At 42.7% G+C, this 22,865-nt stretch overlaps 1 protein-coding gene across 4 annotated transcripts in view; it reads left to right on the top strand.

The window, feature by feature from the left end:
- The window catches only part of FOXN3 (forkhead box N3), a 164,660-nt gene extending 154,321 nt beyond the window's left edge, over nt 1–10,339 (top strand). For all 4 annotated transcript variants that reach the window (XM_035107446.3, XM_035107455.3, XM_035107437.3 and 1 more), the window contains one exon: nt 1,302–10,339. In XM_035107446.3, the coding sequence (XP_034963337.1) occupies nt 1,302–1,872 (571 nt within the window). In that variant the 3' untranslated portion in view covers nt 1,873–10,339. The remainder of the gene's footprint in view (nt 1–1,301) is intronic.
- Nucleotides 10,340–22,865: the final 12,526 nt, after the last annotated feature.

Genomic DNA, 22,865 nt, shown 5'->3' with positions numbered 1-22,865 from the left:
TCATACCTAAACCAAATCAGTGTGGTGTGGAGGTTAAAGTACCAGACTAGAAGCAAAGATGCTGAGGTTCAAATGCCCACCTGGCCATAAAACTCACAGAGTAATATTGATCCAGGATTATTTGCAAATTCTGGCATTCTTAAATGGTCCAAATGATCTTGAAACTATATAAAGGACTCCAGTAACATGAAAAGGCTAGGCACTGAACTTTCAATTCAGCCAGCTGATTAAATGTGTTTTTATTTTAGTTAATTGAATTACATTATAATCAAGCAGTTGGTTAATTTAAATAAATTTGCATACTATGATAGCTTCAAAGTGGTTAATTTTTCAAGGCTTTTGAGGTAAGTATGAGAATACGCCATTTAATAACAAATGCACCCCATCCTTCAGACCCAAAATAGGAGTGTGTGTCTTCCGGGACACACTCCTGGGTGAGTCACGTGACACAAATCTCACTCTCGCACCACACCCAAAAATGCATGTTTTGGGGCACCGCGCAAGATCACAGCCCTGGAAAAGTGCTCTTTTTTTGGGGGGGGTGCTTTTGGCACCCAAAATGGCCATCACAATCTTGTGTGAAAACACGGGATGACCCTTTTTTCTGGGGCACTTGACAGGTATGCAAACATCTACCACTCATTGTTAGAAGATAAGGTCCATATTAATATTTTCCGTACTATAACTATGCACCAAAATAATAACCAATCAAAACTTGCCTCCATCAATTGATACTTCCACCCATAGATAAATCAACCAAAGTTTCAGGAAATTTTGCTGGTTGATGGATTTGTAAAGCCAGTTAAATTATTCATTTTCCGTAATTTTAAATAGGCTCTAACACAGGCATCCCCAAACTGCGGCCCTCCAGATGTTTTGGCCTACAACTCCCATGATCCCTAGCTAACAGGACCAGTGGTCAGGGATGATGGGAATTGTAGGCCAAAACATCTGGAGGGCCGAAGTTTAGGGATGCCTGCTCTAACATCTCGTGGCCCCACTGGCCAGCAAGATTGTGTTGCCCACTGCGGCTCCCACAGGCCATGACTGCACTTTCCCTATGATCTATGGTGAGGCCCAGATCAGACATTTTACCCAATTGGAAGTGAGTGCCCCCGGGGGGGGGGGGTGCCTCCATTTTACAGCCACTTTTTATGGTGCATAGCCACCAGCCTTGGCCCTGCAAATGTTACGTTTGGCTATACTCGTTTGTATTCAGGGAAAGCAGTTTCCTCTTGAAAAATGCAGTTTTATAGGGGAGTTTGATTTGATGGTGTGCTTCTTTCTCCTCCCTTCTCCAGGAATGGAATCGCAAACTGCCGGATGCGGACAGAGAGCGAGCAGTCCTGTGAGGGCTCCCCGGTGGTGAGCGGTGACCCGAAGGAGGACCACAACTATAGCAGTGCCAAATCTTCCAACCACCGGAGCACGTCGCCCACGAGTGACTCCATTTCCTCTTCCTCCGCTGACGACCATTACGAATTTGTTACTAAAGGCAGCCGGGCCAGTAGCGAGGGCAGCGAGGTCGGCTTCCACAGCCACGAGAGCCATAGCGAAGCGGAGGAGGAGGACAAAAGGCAGAGCCGGAAAGAGACCAAGGATTCTTTAGCTGATAGCGGGTACGCCTCTCAGCACAAGAAGCGTCAGCATTTGCTGAAGGCGAAAAAAGTACCGAGTGACACGCTGCCTCTTAAAAAGAGACGTACGGAGAAACCCCCCGAGAGTGATGACGAGGAGATGAAAGAAGCGGCCGGATCGCTCCTGCATTTGGCGGGGATCCGGTCTTGTTTGAACAACATCACCAATCGGACGGCAAAGGGGCAGAAAGAGCAAAAGGACACCACGAAAAACGAGAACAAATCCATTGATTGAACTTATAAAACAATTTCGTTTCAGCACGTCAGGTGAATTCTAATGATTTGTGGCAATATCAACAAATATTTTCTTTGTTTCGTTTTTCTTTTCTTTCACCCCCTCCTCTTCTTCTTTTTTTGTGTGTTTTCTTTTTTTCAAACCCTTGAGATTTTTTTGTTTTGGAATTTTTTAAAGGAGATTGAAGCCATAGAACTCATACTGATACTCAACTAATTTTACAAAAGCTTTTCATTACATGAAGACAAAAAGAAAGAAAGTAAAAGCCAAAATTGCCATTGCTTTCTCCAGCTTTGTCAGAAATGCATGGTTGAATATGCTGTGACGTCACCAGTTAATGTGAGAGGAATAAAAATTTGGTATTTGGAGATCTCTTATAACCTAGAAGAAATTGGATAATTTGGAAATTGTTCAGGCCAGGCTGTAAGAATTGAAAATGGAAAAAAGGCCTTATGATTGGGTTTGTGTGTGGGTGTGTCTAGAGATTTTGGGGAAGTCAAGAGGCACACACAATATCCTCACAACCAAGGATCATATATAGTGGCATTTGCTTGTGGTTGTGCCATAGAAATCTTGGAATAGCCACTAATGACAGCTGCTCATACAGTAATGATCTATCAGTGCTTCATGTACTGTATATGGCTCAAAATGTGAAGACTTAATAACTTATAAATTATGGAATACTGAACTGTGTATGCAATGAGTTTCAGTGAAATAAAGAGGAAGGGGTGGAGGGGGAGGGGGACTAGTGATATTCTTTAATCAATTAATTGTCTTCTATATTTAAATTAAAAGAATGTTTTATAAAAAGCCATAAGCCTGAAGATTGGCACTGCCTGCAAAAATATTATGGGAAAACAAGCTATGAGTTCTTAACTGCCTGAGTGAAAAGCAATCAAATCTGAAGAAAATTATGAGTAGATATTTAAGGAGGGTCAAAATGAGAAAACCTTTTCTATAAGTCACAAAGATTTGATCTCACTAGGGGGGAAATGCTACAAAACCTGCCATTAGTATTATATTGCTTTTTTATTCTTTCCAAAAAAATAAAATCCATGTTGGCTAGGCAAAAATATAAAGAAATTGTGCTCCTCAAAATGAGGTACCCAGTTAAGGTCAGTCAGGATTCATCTGTGCAAAAAATGACAATATATTTCCAATATTAACCACTGCAACCAGCTGAAAATTCTGATCCACATTGCATGGATTCCTTTCTGGGAGGGGCTCGGAGTACAAAATAATAATAAAAACAAACCCTTTTTATTAATTCAAAGATAACAAAAGTTCTTGTAAGGTAAATAATGTATTTAGCATGAAGCATGAATTATTTTCATATAAATATAGAAAAATAGAAAAAAGGCTATGCCTCTAATTTTTAAGCCCTTAGGCTTAGTTTGTTTTTTGGGTTTTTGTTTTGTTTTGTTTTGTTTTTCCTCTCTTTTTTCCCTTTTCCCTTTTTTTTGGAAGCAGGTGTTTTTTAAGGTTTAACCTTTTTCAGGGATAAATACTGACTGTTGGGGAACTTACTCTGCAATATTAAAAATAAAACTTCATGCTCGGGTAGGGCTTGGATGGTTGAATTATATTGCCTTGTCTGCACATTCAGACCCCTTCCCCTACTTCTCTGTTTTTTGAACACGTTTGTCCTTTCTTTGTCTTTACATGTATTAAAACATTACGCAATAATTTCGAGGGCAAGGCAAGTAGTGAGTGTGTATGATTTAAGGAGGCCGGTGGAAGACCCTGAATTGTGAACAGTGGGAAAAACTTGGCCATTTGATTTGGGGGAAGACGATGACCACGCAGATCTGCTCATCTGCCAGTGCGGAAACAAGTAACGAAAGGGCTTTGGTTTGAGTTCATTGGGGCGGTTTAAGAGATGCTGAAGAAGTGTTCTGTGTACACCCATACTTGGTGTGTGGTGATGGCTCCATTAGCAGATTGAAGCCTTTGCAATAAGGCAACCTCTTCCAACTGATCTTTTCTTTTTCAGTTGTATTGGTATCCAAGGCCATAATCCTGGGACTTCCAGTCCTATAGGCTGTGATCCATGGGGTCTCTTAAGGGAGCACCATCCTAGCTGTGGGTCACCATAGGAAAAATGGGGTGCTCCTAGAGCAGCACGACAAGTTGCAGCCAGAAAGAGAAACTGGCAACCTCTCTCTGGAGCAGATTCGGCTTTGGGTTCCAGACCTGTAGGTAGACTGAATACAGCTTTACACTGAACAGAAGTCGTGTTGTTTGCCGTTTTGGTGCTCAGGGTCTTTGCCTTGTGTTGGGCTTTGGCAGGAAATGCGGGAAAGCATCTTAGGGAATTCCGCTTTGCAGGCTTAGATATTCAAGAAAATGCATACAGTATGAGTTAGACGTTCATGCCAACAGACTTGTGAAATATTGGGAGTGTCGAATCAGGCTTGGAATGACGCAGGTCCACCAGCAAGTTCAGCCTATGTGTTACCAGTTCTCTCAATACGTCCGCATCTGCCAAAGGAAGGGGAGGGGGGAGGGAGAAGCTAACACTCGCCTAAAAAGAAAAAAAACCAATGTCAATCAATTTAAGGGTTTCCTCTCTGAACTAGAGTGCCACATGCATGTTTCTTTTAATTGCCATGGAGTTCTACCAAGCATGAGCAAAATTTTAATAGTGAAAAGATGTGGCAGCCTGTTTAGTGGAATGAAAAAGATATTCCACCATGAGCCATAATACAAAAATGGGAATGGTTCTTAATTCTGATTAGTATTGATTATGCCAATATTTCCATGCTCGGATCAGCACTGTAGCCTATGTAGACAGCCAGTGGAGCATAGCAGTGCATGCTGAAGAAATTCTTTCTTTATTGCTCATTGTCTAGAAACTAAATCTTGGAATTGACAGGAATTCTGGCTTTGTACTGGGTCAGTCCTCAATGCAGAGAGCCTTTGCCTAAGCCACGAAGGGGGGGGATGAAGATTGCAGCTGTAGATTTATGTCACATTGCTACATCTGGGCTGCCTGCACGCACACACACACGCGCACACACACACACACGCACACACGCGCACACACACACACACACCGTCCCAGTAAATATAGCTGTAAACCATGGACACACAGCAGGTGCACTGCAAGCTGAATTACAAATTCAAGTGTCATTGCACCTGCTTGTCCTCTAAATAGGGAAAAGCCCTCAGGCCCATCATCTGCACAAGTTTTTTAAAAATGGTGGCTGTGCAAGTCTTGCGCAACTGCCTGCCTTTCCGTGAGGTTTGAATGAGGCTTAATGAGGCTTGCTTAGAAGAAACATCATGCCTTAAACACATTTTAAATCATGCATGTGTCCCTCTTCACCCTCTGGTGCACTTCGGCGCTGATGGGAGTCCTTAGTCCAAAACACCTGGGGGGCACCAGGTTGGCAATGACTGATGTGGTCTGCCTTACACCTCTTTGACATGGAGGCATGCTAATCATACATTTTGCTTAGCAACAGCAGTGTAAACCCAGAACAACTTCATTTTCTCCAGTGGTTCCTTTGCAATAGCTATTCCACTATTGCACGGATGTTTTGTGTACAAAGATGGACTGTTTTACCATTTACCTTCTTTCTGGTAAGAATGGTCCACAAAACAATTAAATAATCTAATTGGACAGTGCTTAAAAAATAAAAACAACAACAACAACCCAAAGTTCAATTCCACCATGGGGATTCAGGTTCCATAATGCCTGTACATGAATCAGGCACCCAAAGACTTGGGCTTGGAAGCTTTAGCAGGTGATGTAGTGCAAAATATTCAAATCCCTGTTTTTGTGCCCACAACATACCTTTACTTCTATCTAGTTTTGGGATCCATTGCTATGCTAATCGTCCTGTGAGTAGTACCAGACCTCAGTTGTGGCCTGCCTACAATGTTCAGGGCAATATATAGGGAGGGTGGAAAACACAGTGTTTACATCAGTAGCTAATCTACTACAGCAATAATCTTCAGATGGAGTGTTTCGTAATCAGGAAAGAACATTTCTGATATGAATAATTGCTGGCAGGAATGAAGGAGGGCTATTCAACAGATGAGGCACAATTAAGCCAAAGTTCATCAATTGGTCCCATAGCTTTCCCATTGAAATTAAAGTACATGCTCCACTTTCCTAATAAAAGCCACAGATACCTAGGCACTCCTTACTTTTAGGTGAGTCATGCCCCATCTGTTGACCACCCATGGGTTATAGCTTGAATTTTTTAAAAAAAATGTGCTAGGTGCTTCCTTGAATCATCACTGTACAGAAAGCAATTGCAGGTGATCTTTTCGCAAAAGATGTCATGTTACCTTTTCTTGGAGGCAGAGGATGTCTCATTTAAGTATGCCAATTAAGTACCTAATTCCTATTAGTAATGGTTTTGAAATGGAGAAGATCCGATGAAAGCTTGGCTTGTCTCTTGCACAGCCACCTCCAATAAACTGTCATCTTTTATATAAACTCCAGTGTTAGGTCCTACAGTGCCAACTTCTCACTTTGATGCCAAAAGTGGATGAAAGCAGTTGGGTCCAATTATATAGACTTCAGCTGCAGAGATGTGCTTACTTCCATTCAGCACATGGTGGATCGTTTCCTCCACACTTTTTGAGCTTCTTACCTATGTGCCTCATCCATTTTGAAAACGTTGCACAGAGGGAGTGTTTGTTTTGGAAATACTGTTTTGGAAATAGTTGATTCTTTGTTATAATTTAGATGGGTTTGGGTTTTTTTTTTCCAAGTCACAGAATTCATGACAACTTAGGCATTTTATAGACAAATTCTTCCTGTTTTGTGTATGACCACTTTACTGTGGGAAGTACCTGTAATCGAGGGTTTTTCATAAAGTTGGATGTAAAATGTGATCATAGCTTCGGTGCTGAAGACTTGTGGGACACCACACAAGCCCAGAGCACATTCTGATATGAGGACTTAATATAAGCACCTCCTGAGGGCCATGGATTTAGCAAGCCAAGCAAGGTGAGGGGAAGCTGGAAGAGCTAGCATGCAGAGGACTCATGGACCTTTGCAACCAGTACATAATTGCAGGATCCAAGCTACCACTAAACAGGTGAGCAACTTGGCCTCTTGTACTGTACAGAACAACAATAAGCCCTTGACCCCCGTGGGAGGCTGAGAAGTATTTGCTCTGTCTTGGAGCACTTAACTCATGCCTCAGAAGATGCAGGCCCTGCTCAGCTGCATTCTTCCTTTATCTAGACCTTCAGATAGTTTGAAATGGGGTAACATCTCAGATGGATGAATGGGATACAGAGGTCCTTGCCGAGCTGGACATTCTTTGAGCGGTGATGGGGATGCTCTGCCCATTCACTGTGACTGAATACAGGATTGGGGCACAGTTTCTCTTACGTAGCTTCCAAAGTACTCAGGCGCTTGGGTAGAGTTTTGCCTTTAAAATAAGAAAGTGTTTAAATGTATGCCACCCGTCTTTCCAGGTTCGCTTACGTTTATTAAATTCTTACCTTACAGTCTGTTTATCATCCACGTTAACAGATGCACAAGCAGTTCTCTGCAAACCTTTCCGAAAGCCAACCTGACGCTGGCTGCTTTCAACTAGCTTGTGCCTCTCAACATGTTTTCAGATCCTCCTCAAAGAGCAAATTGGTAATAAAACTGCTGCAGGCACATCCTTTGTCCAAACTAAACATAACCCCAGGACATGGCAGGCATAATGTAAGAATCTCAATGTGAACCATGGGGTGGCTGTTGAGTCTTGCTGGTCACAAATATTCACTCCAAGCTTGTAGCATGCATTGCCCTTGCTGCGTAACATTTGCATGTTGTCTTGGGTGGCTTGGCAAGATGGCAGTCATGTCTGTAAAATGCTACAGGGCAAATGGTGGTGATCAGTGCCATTGGCTACTCAATTCTCAGTTATATACCAGTTGGTTTTCCCACTCATTCTGATCATCTGCCTTCAAACTGGAGGACAAGAAGGTGATTAGAAATTCCGGGTACCTTCCTACATTAAATGAAGGAACTACTGTTAAAAACAAAGGGTGCACTACCAGTTTATACAAGGAGATTATTTGGCTCTGGATAACCTGCAAAAAGACATTAGGTTTTGACATTAATAACAAAAATTAGGCAATTGACTTTAGTGAGCTGCCCAGCTAATAGTTTTGTTGTTTCCCATGTTCGTTTCTTAACATTTTTTAGAAGTATTCTTCCACCTGAGACCAGGCTCATTCATAGTTGTCTGTCAGTGTTCTTGACAGCTCTCCCTATAATATGTAAAACACTGTTACGCACATAAATGCAGCACTGTGATCTAATTTAAATAACCTTAGTATACTAAATATGTAATATACTTTTAACATTTTGCTACAGTGATAATCTTCTGCCAACACCCAATGTCTCTTTGCTTTCTATTGTAGGGAATAAAAAGATGCTGTTAACAATACCCAGTTTACTTTTCCTTTACAGAGCACATAAATAAATTTATCGTTTTTGGTGTAGGCTTTGTATTAACTGCATTTAGAAAAAAAAAACATATTTACGCAATAGTCTATGTGGTTCGTATGAACTTTTCTCATCGCCTCTGTTCATGCATCTGTTCATACCCTGTCCCTTTGATTGTAGTAATCGGCAGCAAACCAGGAGGGGAAGCATTTTGGTAGGGATACACGCAACCTTTCTGGTGCTCTTTTTTTTCTGGAATGAAAGTGCAGAATCAGTGGGTTGATTTTACAATGTTAACTAAATCCACACATTCCCATAACTCTGCAAGCAGCCACTTGCCTTGCTGACTAGAAACCAAAACCAAAAGTGAGTAAACATTGGCACATGCAACGACAAACTGTTGTTTGATGCTTCCATGAGCCTGAGAGAAGCGACAGCCTTACACACTCCCCTCTCTTTCTTGTTAATAGATAAACGGAGGATAATGGTTTAGGACATTGGTTAATGGCCAAACAAGTCAACTTTAAACTGTTAAGTTATGAAGCTGACTTGTTTCAACTAACCACTGTTTGTTGTACAGCACAATCCCCATTTTGAACATAATGCTAAATCAAGGTTCTTGAAAAGCTAATTTAAACTTGGCAGAAATTCTCCTCTTGGCTACGCAGGAGGAGGAGATCATGTAGGTTTGTAGAAGTTTGTCCACCTAGAACCAAACCATAGATTTTAACATATGTGAACCAGGCATCTGTCTAATGATGCTGTGCTTCATTGGTCTACGTTTAAAACCACAAAAGTAGTTGGTTTAATACAGACTTCCTTGTAGACGCACATGTTATCAAGTTGCACTGTGTTTTATTTCTAGTGAGTACAGGGGAGAGGCTTGATAAATTAGAATTAGTAGTTCTAGGAACTCCACTTAAGACCTTGGCTTCAACAGAGTGGGTACAAGAGAAACAGGGCTTTGGACGTGCAGGCTTTTTAAAAAAGTTGAAATTGCATCCATCAACTTTTTTGTTGGAAAGAAGTAAGCTGCCCACAAACAGCCAACTGAGAGGATTTCATCTTTTTAAAAAAGGGGGGGGGAGTGGCACGCAAGTGCTGCCCAGGCTATTTGCACACATGATTTCATGTAGCGCTCAGGATCTGCATGCAGAAGTTGGATTAGGGTGTTATTGAAATGACCGCGAAAACTCTGTGCCCTTTTACTGAATTCAGACTTCTGATGTGACTGGTATATTTTGTGTGAGGTGACTTTGCTGACTGTGGCTTGAAACCTGATAATTTTCTTTCTCTGGTTCCAGTTCAGAGTGAAAACTTAGTGCTTTTTGAAAAAAAGCCCTTCCCTAATGCACCCAGTATTTGGGGAAAACAATTGTTTTTGCTTTACCGGTTTCACGCCTGCATTATACACACTCACTACTTCAGTTTGCCTTGGTGTCAAATGTTGGAAGGGATGGGGATAGGGAATGATTTCTGAGTGTATGAAAAGCATTATGAACTTGTACATTTTTATACTCTTCTGTAATGTTTTTGAAATATTTCTTTTGTTCTGCAGGAAAAAAAAGTGATGAAGCAATCAAAAGACCAATAAGTACAATATCAATGCTTTAGGGTCATGAGACCTTCATTGGCCAATAGATTAATTTAGTACAGCAATAAGCCATTTTTTCCTCTCTTTTTTGTTTCTGTTTTTTAATTCCTTTTTTTGTTTTTGTTTTTAATGCTGTACTAGGTAAATGGAACTGCCAGTTTCATTGACATAAAATGAGAACTGTGATGGGGGGCATAAACAGTGATGTTAAGTTGTATTTGTGTTTACCTAAATGAGCAGTCGAAAGGCAAGTGCAATCAGCCAGAAATACAAGGAAAAAAACGTTGATCTAGAGGCATACTTGCATTTTACGTTTCTTGATGTGTAATCATATTGCCAAAGACAAACTTTCATCAGTTATTATTGTAAATAACACTTTCCCAAAACCTACCATAAAGTTTCTGTGATGTATTGTCTTCCAGTTGCAATAAAAATTACTGAGTTGCATCAATTGAATAATTGCACTCACGGGTGTTGGCTTTTATTGTTTCATTCATTCATTTATATATATATATATATATATATATTTGCTGGGCCCTTGTTTGAGGCAGGCAATGCTACTGAAGAAGCTATCCAGTTTAAAACATCCTTATTTAATTTGAATTACCCCAGGACCTGATCTTTTCTTATTTTTCAAGCAGCCTAAACAAAGAGTGTTTGAAGAAATTGTTCCACCTTAGACTTTTCATGTAGGATACGGCTATCGGTGGCTGCTGGCTGCAATTGATATGTTTTGCCTCTGAATACCAGTTCTTGGGAGTCACAAGTGGGGAGCACTGTTGGGATCAGGTCCTGCTCATATGCTTGCCATAGACATCTGGTTGGCCACTGTGAGAACTGGATGAGATGGGCCACTGGCTTGATACAGCAGGCCCTTCCTATGGTTTTTCTTCATTTATCACATTTATTCTATTCCCAAGAAAGGAGTTTTGGAATATGAACATAGGGTCATCCTGAAGAAGTGGTATCTGAAGAAGTGTGCATGCACACGAACGCTCATACCAGTGACAAACTTAGTTGGTCTCTAAGGTGCTGCTGGAAGGATTTTTTTATTATTTTGTTTCGACTATGTCAGACCAACATGGCTACCTACCTGTAAATAGGGTCATCCTGTTCTACCTTCTCAACAATCCTGAGATTGGTTGGACTGGGGTGTGTGTGACTAAACTCCACTGGCTTTGAGCAAGTTTGCAGGAAAGGTAGTTCATATTTGTAGGGCAATCACTACCAGCTTTCTTGGACTTGGCACTCACATGGTATTGCCCAGAAGCAACTCCTGCCTGATCATAAATCCTTTGGAGAAAAAGAGGTTTTGAAGTATTGGACTATGAGTTAGCTAATCACATGAATTTACTATTAAGTAAATGGGTTGTTGCTGACTCACACAAGTGTGAGCCTTCTGTTTTCACCATCCTAGACATCGACCATACACTTTCCTCGTTATTATTATATTGCCAGAGGGCTGACGAATTAATTGAAGGCATTACATAGTTGGCTTTTCTCATTGCTCCGCTGCTTTAGTGTATCCACTTTCTTTAGTTAAGAGTGTTTGGTATCAGATTAACCATTAAGAATTGGGCACTGATTCAGAAGATTAATACACTTGCAGTCATACATTCATAATTAACATGTCCGAATAAATTATTTTGTATTAATATGCTGTTCACCACTTGGGGGGCCTTGGGGTCAAAAAGCTGAATATAAATAACAAGGGCCGTGCAAAAGGCCTCTGTACCAACACAAAGAGGGCCTCGTCCATATCCCAGTGTTGTTGTGGTTGTTGTGGTTGTTGTTTGTTATTTTATTATTTGTACCCTACCCATCTGGCAAGAAGACCTTCTGCACTGACAAAGCACTAGGAAGTTGACATCAGATTGGCTCAGACAAGTCCAAAGTACTTTATAGTAGTAGTAGTAGAAGAAGAAGTAATAAATAATATATTATTTATACCCCGCCCATCTGGATGGGTTTCCCCAGACACTCTGGGCAGCTTCCAACAGAATATTAAAATACTATAGTGTGTCAAACATTAAAAGCTTCCCTAAACAGGGCAGCCTTATTTTATTATTAAGCTTATTTGCCAAGTCAAGTCAGGCTTTCAGACAGGCATAGGCAAACTCGGCCCTCCAGATGTTTTGGGACTACAACTCCCATCATCCCTGACCACTGGTCCTGTTAGCTAGGGATGATGGGAGTTGTAGTCCCAAAACATCTGGAGGGCCGAGTTTGCCTATGCCTGCTATAGGAGTTACCAATCCAGCCAGCTCTCCTAATCCCGCTCCCCCGTCCCCCCAATGGTGTGATGCTCAAGATGCCAGCTCAGAAGAAGGGATTCATGGACTCCTGTAATGGCTTTACAGCAGCAGTGACCAAACTGTGGACTGCAGATGCTGTTGGCCTACAACTCCCATAATCCCTGACATGTTGGTTGGGGCTGATGGGAGATGGAGTCTAGCAGTCTCTGGAAGGCCACAGGCTCCTCGCCACCATATCTGCAGCCTTTCCTCCCTCCAGGCAAGCGAGAGTCATCAGAATTTAAGGGTGCGTGCCAACCAGGCAAAAGCAGCATGCCAGCCCCTGTGAAATACAGGTGGTGACAGGTGTGGCCTGGGGAGAGATGGTGGAAGGGAGGAGTGGCCCAGGGAAGTCCCTCGAGGCCAGGTAGAAAGGCTTGGGGGCCACCTTTATGCACCAGCCCTGAAGTCCCCCACTTTCGTATTATAAGACGGGACACTGCGTGCTGCATGCCACCCCTTCTTCTCTTGTCCCACCACTGGTGTTGAAATTAGGTCTGACTGCCAGGCCAGTCATCCCCTGTACATGAAAATGCTGTCTTATCCTTCAGATCAGGCAGCTCAGTGTCATGGGCCAGTCCTGGCTGCTTGACTCACTCTGTCTAATGGCTGAAGTTAGTCCTCAGTAAGAAGCACTCAGCTTGGCCAATATGGGGAAAGCGAAAATTCTAAAACTATTTGAGATTTTATTTTATTAGCATCTGACGGGGTGGGGGGTAGCGTTCCTATGCATGTGGCTGATGGAGGCATTGAATTGCACTTTTTTTCCTTTCTTTCTTTTGCTGAGCCATAACACCACCTTAGCTCCCTGTGTTAATTGATTAGACACGCAGGATGAGACCCCAGCCCTCTTCCTGGGGTTCATTTGGAGAGCACGTCAGTCTCATTGCTCATCAAAGCACAAAATGTTCTCCCTGGTAGAACCAGTGTATTAATAACCAGCAAAAGCAAGTAACTAATCATTTATTGCAATCCCATGCTGAGTGGGCTTTTTAAAATAGATGACAAAGTGGTTTTCCCACCTGCTTTGACCCTGCTTTCTGTGTGATTTCCATTGTGAAAATGTTAGCTTTCTGCAGGAACTGCATTGACTGTGTTTACTTCTGTTTACTTAGCAGAGCAGGCAAACAGCAAATGGGCCATTAACAGAAACACACAGGGCATCCTTGAATCGTTTGCCCTCTCCTATTTTGTGCAGATGCACTCTTTAAAAACACAGAGCACATAGGCCTTGGTTTGAATCACACCAGTCATAGAGATCAGCATGATTCGATGATGTAAAATTAGACTGCTGGCCTTGCCTTCTGTGTGTCAATAAGCGCTCTTATTTTAATCTAGGTCACTGGTGATCTAGGCCAACCGGCAGCACTGTTGCCACTTACAGCAGGTATTTGGGGCACAGCTGGGGAAAAGGAAGGTGGCCTGGGCTCTTGCCTCTAGCATTCAACAAAGCTGGCCCTACCATTGGGCAGAATGAGGCAGCTGCCTCAGGTGGCAGATTCTGAGAGCCAGAGAGTGAAGAGAACTCTGTTTGCCTGCTCTGTACTTCCTGAGCTCGTCTGCTGCCCTCAAGTGTAGTGCCGGACATCGTCTATTTGCCAGTGATGGAGTAAGATTCAACTACCAATCTATTGTGTGTGGATTGGGAGGATGTGCCATTTTGTCTCTTACCTTAGGCAGCAAATTGTCTTGAGCCTGCCCCTATAGCCAAGCTCATCCACCCAGTGACCATGTGAAAGAGGGGAACTGGCCCAAGGTCAACTAGTGAGTTTCATGGCTGAGTGATGTTTTGAACCTGGATGTCCAACACACTAAATTCATTGATTTTTAAAGCTTGTGCATGAAAATTAAGTAGTATCTCTTTATTTGCGTACAAACAAATTGAGCATCAAGTGACATGCATGGACTTGGACAGAGCATGCTAGTACAGTGGTGCCTCGCAAGACGAATTTAATTCGTTCCGCGAGTCAATTCGTTTTGCAAAAAATTCGTCTTGCGAATCGCGGTTTCCCATAGGAATGCATTGAAATTTCTTTTTTTGCCCATAGGAACACATTAATTAAATTTCAATGCATTCCTATGGGAAACCGCAATTCTCAAGATGAATTTTTTGCAAAACGAATTCATCTTGCGAGTCACCATCAGATCGCAAGACGCATTCGTCTTGCGAAAAATTCATCTTGCAGGGCATTCGTCTTGCGAAGTACTACTGTACTAGCCCCCCACCCCAAAGTAAACTGCATATTCTTAGAGGCTTGAATCAGCTGCAATAGCTTTCTTTCTTTCTTTCTCTCTTTCTCTCTCTCTCTCTCTCTCTCTCTTTCTCTCTCTCTCTCTCGCCTTCCGTGTTGTTTGAGCAAACATATATGGGTATTTATTGCATGAGAGCCAATGTGGTGTAGTTGTTACATGTGTCAGACTAGGACCTGGGAGATCTGAGTCCAAATCCCCACTCAGCCATGAAGCTCACTGAGTGACCTTGGGCTGGTCACTGACTCTCAGCCTAACCTACCTCACAGGGTCGCTGTGGGGATTAAATGGGGAGAACCACGTGCACCACCTTGGAGAAAAGGGAGGGGGGATATAAATGCAATAAATAAATAAAACAGCTGAACAAAAGGCTAGAGAGGTATCCAGATCCTGACTTGAGGGGTTCCTATGCCCACACCCACCATCGCTATGGCATTATAAGCGCACTGCTCTCTCGTGCATTTCACATGCATTCACAGCAGCGCTCGGTTCCTGCTGCCTGCTCTGAATTGTGGATATATTCCCACCATATGCTTCTCTGAGAGGAGAATTGCCTTACATAACCTCAAGAAGTTGGAGTCTAACCCCTTGAAATGCCAGACCCTCTTGAGGTCCTGTTCTGTGTCTTTGTTCAACCAGAAAAGTAAACAAATAGGGAAAGGTTAGGGTTTTGCTGATGTTCCCATGAATGAAACAGCTAATCGCTCAGACATTTAACTCTCCTGGGCAGCCAGAATTTGCACTGTCGTGCTACTCCCTTCAAATCTGGCTGCAGTGAAATTCATGTGCTGTGACAACAACACATTGAGTAAATTGCTGAATTCCACCCACAATCTCCTTGCAAGTGTACAACCAACCACACAGAATATGGGTGGGAATAGTTCACATGAAAAAGGCAGCTTGACGGCCTGCCAGCGTTGAAAGTCCCTAAGTAAACCATTTAGAGGTTTTGAAGATTAAGTGGGATATAAATCCTGTTTAATGAAAAAAAATAAGTGCTGTGACAAAAGGACAAATTGATAACCTGGCATCAGCAATCAGATATTTGAGTATTTTTAACAAATGTTTTGGAACTAATGTGTGCAAAAGTGCTTTGAGAATTAATTACCCATCCCTCCTCCATGTGGTATTGGAATGCAAGATCTCAGGACCCATCATGCAAAATATGGTTATGATATCTTCAGGTGCCATAAAGAACAGACAAACAGTGAGCTTTTGAAAATGTATAGCAGTAGATTATGAATTACTTTTATTTTATTTCCCCTGTGGGTCCATTCTAGGAAACAGGAAAATGTCCTACTTGACTGCTTCAGTGATGATACATCCCGCAAAATGGGAGGGTTGGAGACTAACTTGGAAGAACGGATCAGTAACCTGGGGGAGCCTGTAACAGCCAAGAGACAAGAGGCAGGAGAAGCTGCAGGATTGGAGAATGGAGAGCAGGTGTAGGAGGGAGAAACAGATCAGGGCTTCCATACCTCCTCCTCCTGCCCCTACCTCTTCAGCTCCACTGTCTCCCAGGACCAGAAGAGGATTGAAGTGGGAGGAGCAGAAGCAGGTTGCATACAGACACAGTCTTCACCTGCTTGCATGCAGCTCAGACAGGGGAGATACATAAGTCAAGGTCGGGGGCATGCCTCTCTGTTGCAGCAACTGCCTCATCAGGTACACACCTAGGAGCAGCTGAGAGGCGATGGACTGATAGACATGCCTTTTCCTAACTTGTGTGTGTACTTCAGACAATAAAGAGTCAATTCCTCACTCTGGACATTCCTTGCCTAACAGCGCGGTGACAGTTGCTGCCAGTCGGAGCAGGCATTACTGAGCTAGATGGACCAATGGTCTGAATGAGCATAAGGCAGCTTCCTGTGGCCCTAACCAATATCACTAAGCTGAAAATCCTTAGGTGAGCAAAACAGGTTTCAGCATACATTGAAAACAAAGTTAATGCATGCCTTATTTCCAAGGGGTAAGTGTTCCATGCGGCAGGTGCCAGCCACCACGCTAAAGGTTCTGCTTACCCAGCTAGCCACAGGGGCCTCTTCATATGATTTTGGTGACAGGCCAGGCCTATAAGGGAGAAGGTGGTCTCTGGTAACCTCCTTCCAAGTTGTGTAGGGCTTTACATATTACTGATAAAGCCTTAAACTTGAACCACTGGCATATTGGCAGTCAGTGCAGGTACTTGGGCAGAGGTGTTACATGATGGTGAAGGGATGCTCTGCTCAGCAACCTAGCCACTGCCTTCTGCACCAACTATTTCTGCCTTGCTCTTGATTCCCCCCCCCCACCTTCCCAAATGAATGGGGTTTTTTAATGCAGTTCCTGCAACCACACTCGTAAAAAGCTAACCTGACAAGCTGACCTCCCTGCTTCCCCAGGCCTTCTCCCAAATTCTCTCCTCTAGATTCAAGTTGTCTCATTATATGCTAAAGGACTCTCTTCCAGGCTGGGTCTTGCAGATCTAATTAAATCTGCTTCTGTATCAACAGTACTTTTAAGAAGAAGAAGAAAAATAGTATTGATTGGTGAAGCTTTTGGACCCACTTTAATCTAAAGTAATCTAAACAGGGCTTAAGCTTCAAAAGCCTGGTGATTCTCCGAGCTTCAAAAGCTCTTACTTATAGTACTTCATTCTGGATGCTTTAATGCTCCCAGCAACCCTATGGATTTTAATGTTAGAGGCTGCAGTTGTGGCTCTGACACTATTCCCTAAATTCAGCCTCTATTGATTATCATGTAAAGGCAGAGAGTGAGAACTGCTTGGAAGAAAACAAAGGGCTTTGATTTTTATTGAGCAAGACTGATTCATTCACTCCAGTTGCATCACTCCCTTTGGTACGGGATCTTATTAGGAGCTAATTTAGTCCCTTGTTCAATAATGGTTTTATTCAGGCATCAAGCATTTCATTTTCTGAGTGTCTCCTTCTTCCCTCCTCTGTAACTGCCCTTTCCGTTTAGTATCGGCAAATTAAAACAAGTTGTATCTACCACCCATCGGTCTGTCTCTCCATGCAACTCATGAAATGAGCTGTCTTCTGCAGTTGTGACAAACTGGATTCGGAAAGGACATGATTTGAGCTTGTACCAGTTACTGAACTGGTGGTTACCACTTTGTTTCTGTGCCCAATTCCGAATGCTGCTTTTGATTGATTTTGATTTTTTTAAAGGTAGGAATGGGGAACATTTGTCGTCCTTGCTGCTGTTGGCTTGCTACTCTCCTTCAACTCATGATGGCTAAGAAGTATCCCATGGGTTTGGAAAGGGTACGTAGGGTGTGAGAAAACCTTGCGACAGGCCTGCCCTAATACCAAGAAGCAGGAGATCTTCAATAGTTGTGTTTATTCGTGGAGCCAGTGTGGTGTAGTGGTTTAGAGCTGTATACTCGTAATCTGGGGAACCGGGTTCGCTCCTCCACATGCAGCTGCTGGGTGACCTTGGGCTAGTCACACTTCTTTGTCCTCAGTCCAGTATACCTGAAGGAGCGTCTCCACCTCCATCATTCTGCCCGGACACTGAGGTCCAGCACCGAGGGCCTTCTGGCGGTTCCCTCGTTGCGAGAAGCCAAGTTGCAGGGAACTAGGCAGAGGGCCTGCCCTGTGGAATGCCCTCCCAACAAATGTCAAAGAGGAAAACAACTACCAGACTTTTAGAAGACATCTGAAGGCAGCCCTGTTCAGGGAGGCTTTTAATGTTTAATAGATTACTGTGTTTTATTTTTCTGTTGGAAGCCACCCAGAGTGGCTGGGGAAACCCAACCAGATGGGCGGGGTATAAATAATAAATTATTATTATTATTATTATTATTATTATTATTATTATTATTATTATTATTATCTCATCCCCACTCACCTCACAGAGTGTTTGTTGTGGGGAAGGAAGGGAAAGGAGAATGTTAGCCGCTTTGAGACTCCTTTAGGTAGTGATAAAGTGGGATATCAAATCCAAACTCCTCCTCCTCCTCCTCCTCCTCCTCCTCCTCCTCCTCCTCCTCCTCCTCCTCTTCTACAACAAAACAGCAACTCGCAACTCTGTATATCAGATAAGACTTGCTGCACAGGCAAAACTAGTTCCCAATTAACTAAGGAGGGAAAATGGGGGTGGGTTTTTTTCTATTATATACTAGGCAAGACAGGCCACAAGAGCCCCTGAAACACCTGTCTGAGGCAGTGGACCTGCAAGAGGAAATGCTCTGAATGCCCCAACACTTCCGCCACTAGGCAGAGAAGCCTAGTGGCAACACTTTGTGGAACACCCCAGTTCCCACTTAGCTCAGTGACTGGGCCACTCCTGCAGGCTCCACACAGACACACATTAATGGTCTCCGCCAATCAATGCATATATGAACTCTGGAGGGGTTTCTCCATGTCAAGTGCCATTTGAAAGGCACGGCAGGCAGGAATGGGGGGGGGGGGGTTCGGATCCTTCCAGTAAAGATTTTTGTCCCTTGTTGAGTGCCCTGATGTAAGCTGAATCAAAAAGGGAGGGACTGGGGTGGTGTTCATACTACCAGCTTAAAATGCAGCTGAAGCTGGTTTCAGGAAAACCACATCCAAAATACAGAATTTCCCAAGAAACATCAAAATAGATACAGGGCAGATATGGGTTGTGGTTTAAGTCATATGTGCACTGCTTCGAAGGGGCAGAGGAACCAGAGACCAAATAGCAAACATGCGCTGGATTATGGAGAAAGCTAGAGAGTTCCAGAAAAACGTCTACTTCTGCTTCATTGACTATGCAAAAGCCTTTGACTGTGTCAACCACAGCAAACTATGGCAAGTTCTTAAAGAAATGGGAATGCCTGATCACCTCATCGGTCTCCTGAGAAATCTCTATGTGGTACAAGAAGCTACAGTTAAAACTGGATATGGAACAACTGATTGGTTCAAAATTGGGAAAGGAGTACGACAAGGTTGTATATTGTCTCCCTGCTTATTTAACTTATATGCAGAATTCATCATGCGAAAGGCTGGACTAGATGAATCCCAAGCTGGAATTAAGAATCAAATATGCAGATGACACAACCTTGATGGCAGAAAGTGAGGAGGAATTAAAGAACCTTTTAATGAGGGTGAAAGAGGAGAGCGCAAAATATGGTCTGAAGCTCAACATAAAAAAAAAAAAAACCCAAGATCATGGCCACTGGTCCCATCACCTCCTGGCAAATAGAAGGGGATGAAATGGAGGCAGTGAGAGGTTTTACTTTCTTGGGCTCCTTGATCACTGCAGATGGTGACAGCAGTCACAAAATTAAAAGACACCTGCTTCTTGGGAGAAAAGCAATGACAAACCTAGACAGCATCTTAAAAAGCAGAGACATCACCTTGCCTACAAAGGTTTGTATAGTTAAAGCTATGGTTTTCCCCGTAGTGATGTATGGAAGTGAGAGCTGGACCATAAAGAAGGCTGATCGCCGAAGAATTGATGCTTTTGAATTATGGTGCTGGAGGAGACTCTTGAGAGTCCCATGGACTGCAAGAAGATCAAACCTATCCATTCTGAAGGAAATCAGCCCTGAGTGCTCACTGGAAGGACAGATCGTGAAGCTGAGGCTCCAATACTTTGGCCACCTCATGAGAAGAGAAGACTCCATGGAAAAGACCCTGATGTTGGGAAAGATTGAGGGCACTAGGAGAAGGGGACGACAGAGGACAAGATGGTTGGACAGTGTTCTCGAAGCTACGAACATGAGTTTGACCAAACTGCGGGAGGCAGTGCAAAACAGGAGTGCCTGGCGTGCTCTGGTCCATGGGGTTACGAAGAGTCGGACACGACTAAACGACTAAACAACAACAGCACTGCTTCCCAAACCAGCAGTGGGAGTACACTGGATGCAGAGTAAACCAGAATGTCTACACAGGCTGGGAGTGACAGTATTGCTGGATCAGTACATCCATTTTAAATCAATTCACTTACTTAAGTGCACATTTTCTAACATAACCAAGCCGAGTGGTAAAAAGGCCATATTCCAGACTGTGAGCTAATTTTGTTTGCTTCTTTCTTGCTGCGTCTTTCCTTTTCATATTCTTTCATGCGGGGAAGAGAAATGATTGCTAATGAATTGCAAGTATGGGGTATGTGGAGATCAGTTTACAGGGCCCAAATACCCTGCAATACAACTATGCCAAAGTGATCGAGCTACGATAGGAAATTGACCCAGAGTGCACATTCCACTGAGCGAGCCTGGGCAAATGTAAATTAATGTGACTGGATGAAATCCGAAAAGTCATAACACGGTGGGGTGCTTAACACATCAGATGGAATGTGAAAATTATGCTTTTCCTGACATCATAGTCTTGGAGAAATGAAAGTGGTGTTTAAATTCTTCTACAAAGAAAGGAGTTGTGGGTGCCAGGAAAACAGATTTGCTGGTGCTTATTAAAATGTACACTGCCGTTCATGACTCAGGCTGATTTTTCAAAAGTCCTCAGATTTATTTGCCTGTCCAATCTTTTACTTTTGTTCACCTTTCTCTTGAGTTAAAATCTCCCCTTTGAAATCTCCTAGCAGTATGAAAAGCAAATATGAAACTACTTCAGAATCTGCTCCCACTGCCTGTGATGTTTCAACCCGCTTAAAAAAACCACTTGTAACTAGACATTCCAGCTGTGATCTTACTCTGAGGTATGTGCCTCTTAAAAGTACCATCCATCCTCAAAAACATTCCTATCTGCTTCTGGAGGTTTCTTCTCATCCAGTTTTATAAATTCCACTTTGGGAGTTTCTACTAGGGCCAGGGCCTTTTCAGTATTGGCCCCAACTTGGTGGAACGCTCTTTCACAGGAGACCAGGGCCCTGCGGGATTTGTCATCTTTCCGCAGGGCCTGCAAGACAGAGCTGTTCCGCCTGGCTTTTGGGTTGGACTTAGTCTGACCCCTGTGTTTTCCTCCCTCATGGCTTGGATTTATGGACTACTTAAAATCAGGCTGCATTTTAAACTTAAATTTTAAATTTTAATACTGTATTTTAATCTGTATTTTAATCAATTGCTTTTTATGTTTTATTGTAATTTTATTGGTGTGAGCCGCCCTGAGCCCGGTTTTGACTGAGGAGGGCGGGGTATAAATAAAAATTTATTATTATTATTATTATTATTACTACTACTACTACTACTACTACTTTGGGAATGTTATGCAAAATGTAAGTGCTCTAAACAAGCAGACAGACAAACAAACAAACAAACAAATAATGAGTAAATGTAACTGGATGCTAGATTGTAGTTTAAAGGAGCATGGGTCGAAGCATACTGCATATCCTCCAAAACGTTGAAGGGAGAAAGCGGGACACCATCTTTTGGGGTGCTATCTTCCTGCTTTTTCTCATGAGAGCATGGCGGCCATTTTGGGTGCTGTGATCTTGTGTGATTTCATGCTGTGATTTTCCTGAAAAAAACACTTTTGGGGGCCATGGAACCCAAAAATGTGTGTTTTGGGGTGCTATGTGAGATCAAGGCCAACAAAATGCACTTTGAGGGAGAATCATGGTGCAAAATTGTGAGGGATCACCAAAATGGCCACAGTGCTCTCGCAAGAAAAAACAAGATGTCTCGGTTTTTCCGGTATGATAGTGTGGCACACATACATCTTTGCATATGTGATTAGAGGACTTGACCGCTTGGGAAAGCTGTTTAAAAAGTTCTCATTGAGGTGATAAACTTGTGTCTGGGCTGAACTAGTTCAGGTACCAAATGGGGTCTCACATGATTAAATGCTCTTCCATCAAATACATCACCCACACATATAAAATTGGTATATCAGGGTATCAGGGCTCTCTTTTCCCTCATGGGTGTTTTGTTCTTGCTTGCTTGTTAGTTTAGTAACTTTCTATATCCCTCACTCATAAAGAATTTTCAGCAGAATTTTCTCAAATAAATTGATATGTATATGGTTTTGTTTGAGTAGCATACCTTTGTACCACATCATAAGCAGCTTTTGAAACTCTCCATACTCTCAAAAGTGGTTTTGAATGTGTATGTGTTTGTGGGGTAGTGCTGTTGAAAAGCCTTGCTGTGAACACAAAGTCTTATAGTATTATGCAATAGCAGTATAATATAAAATATAAGATAATAAAGTCCAACAGCAGTTCATATATAAGGTCTTCTTCTTCTTCTTCTTTGGCGATCACTCATAGCCGAGTAAGATTGTCTTCCATGAACATGGTCTTAACAATGAGTCCGTAAGTGACTGTGGAGGCCAACTCTGGATCCACATATCCTTCCACACTGGGTTTCCGGGCGGGAGTTGATCATGGTGAGGGTTTGCCAAGCATCCCTTCCTCTTAGTGCATTTCTCCCATTCATCCTGAGTTCGAGCATCTTCAAAGTCCATGACACCTTTGGTAAAGGTTATACTCCAATTGGAGTGCTCGCAGGCCAGTGTTTCCCATTTGTTGGTGTTTATACTACTTTTTCTTATTTGCCTTGGGAGAGTCTTTTAACCTCTTTTAT

Source organism: Zootoca vivipara, chromosome 1, assembly GCF_965207765.1.
Source record: "Zootoca vivipara chromosome 1, rZooViv2.hap1.1, whole genome shotgun sequence".
In the NCBI taxonomy this organism is placed as follows: Eukaryota; Metazoa; Chordata; class Lepidosauria; order Squamata; family Lacertidae; genus Zootoca; species Zootoca vivipara.
Note: the sequence above shows the minus strand (reverse complement) of the source record. Positions and strands in the feature narration are given on the sequence as shown.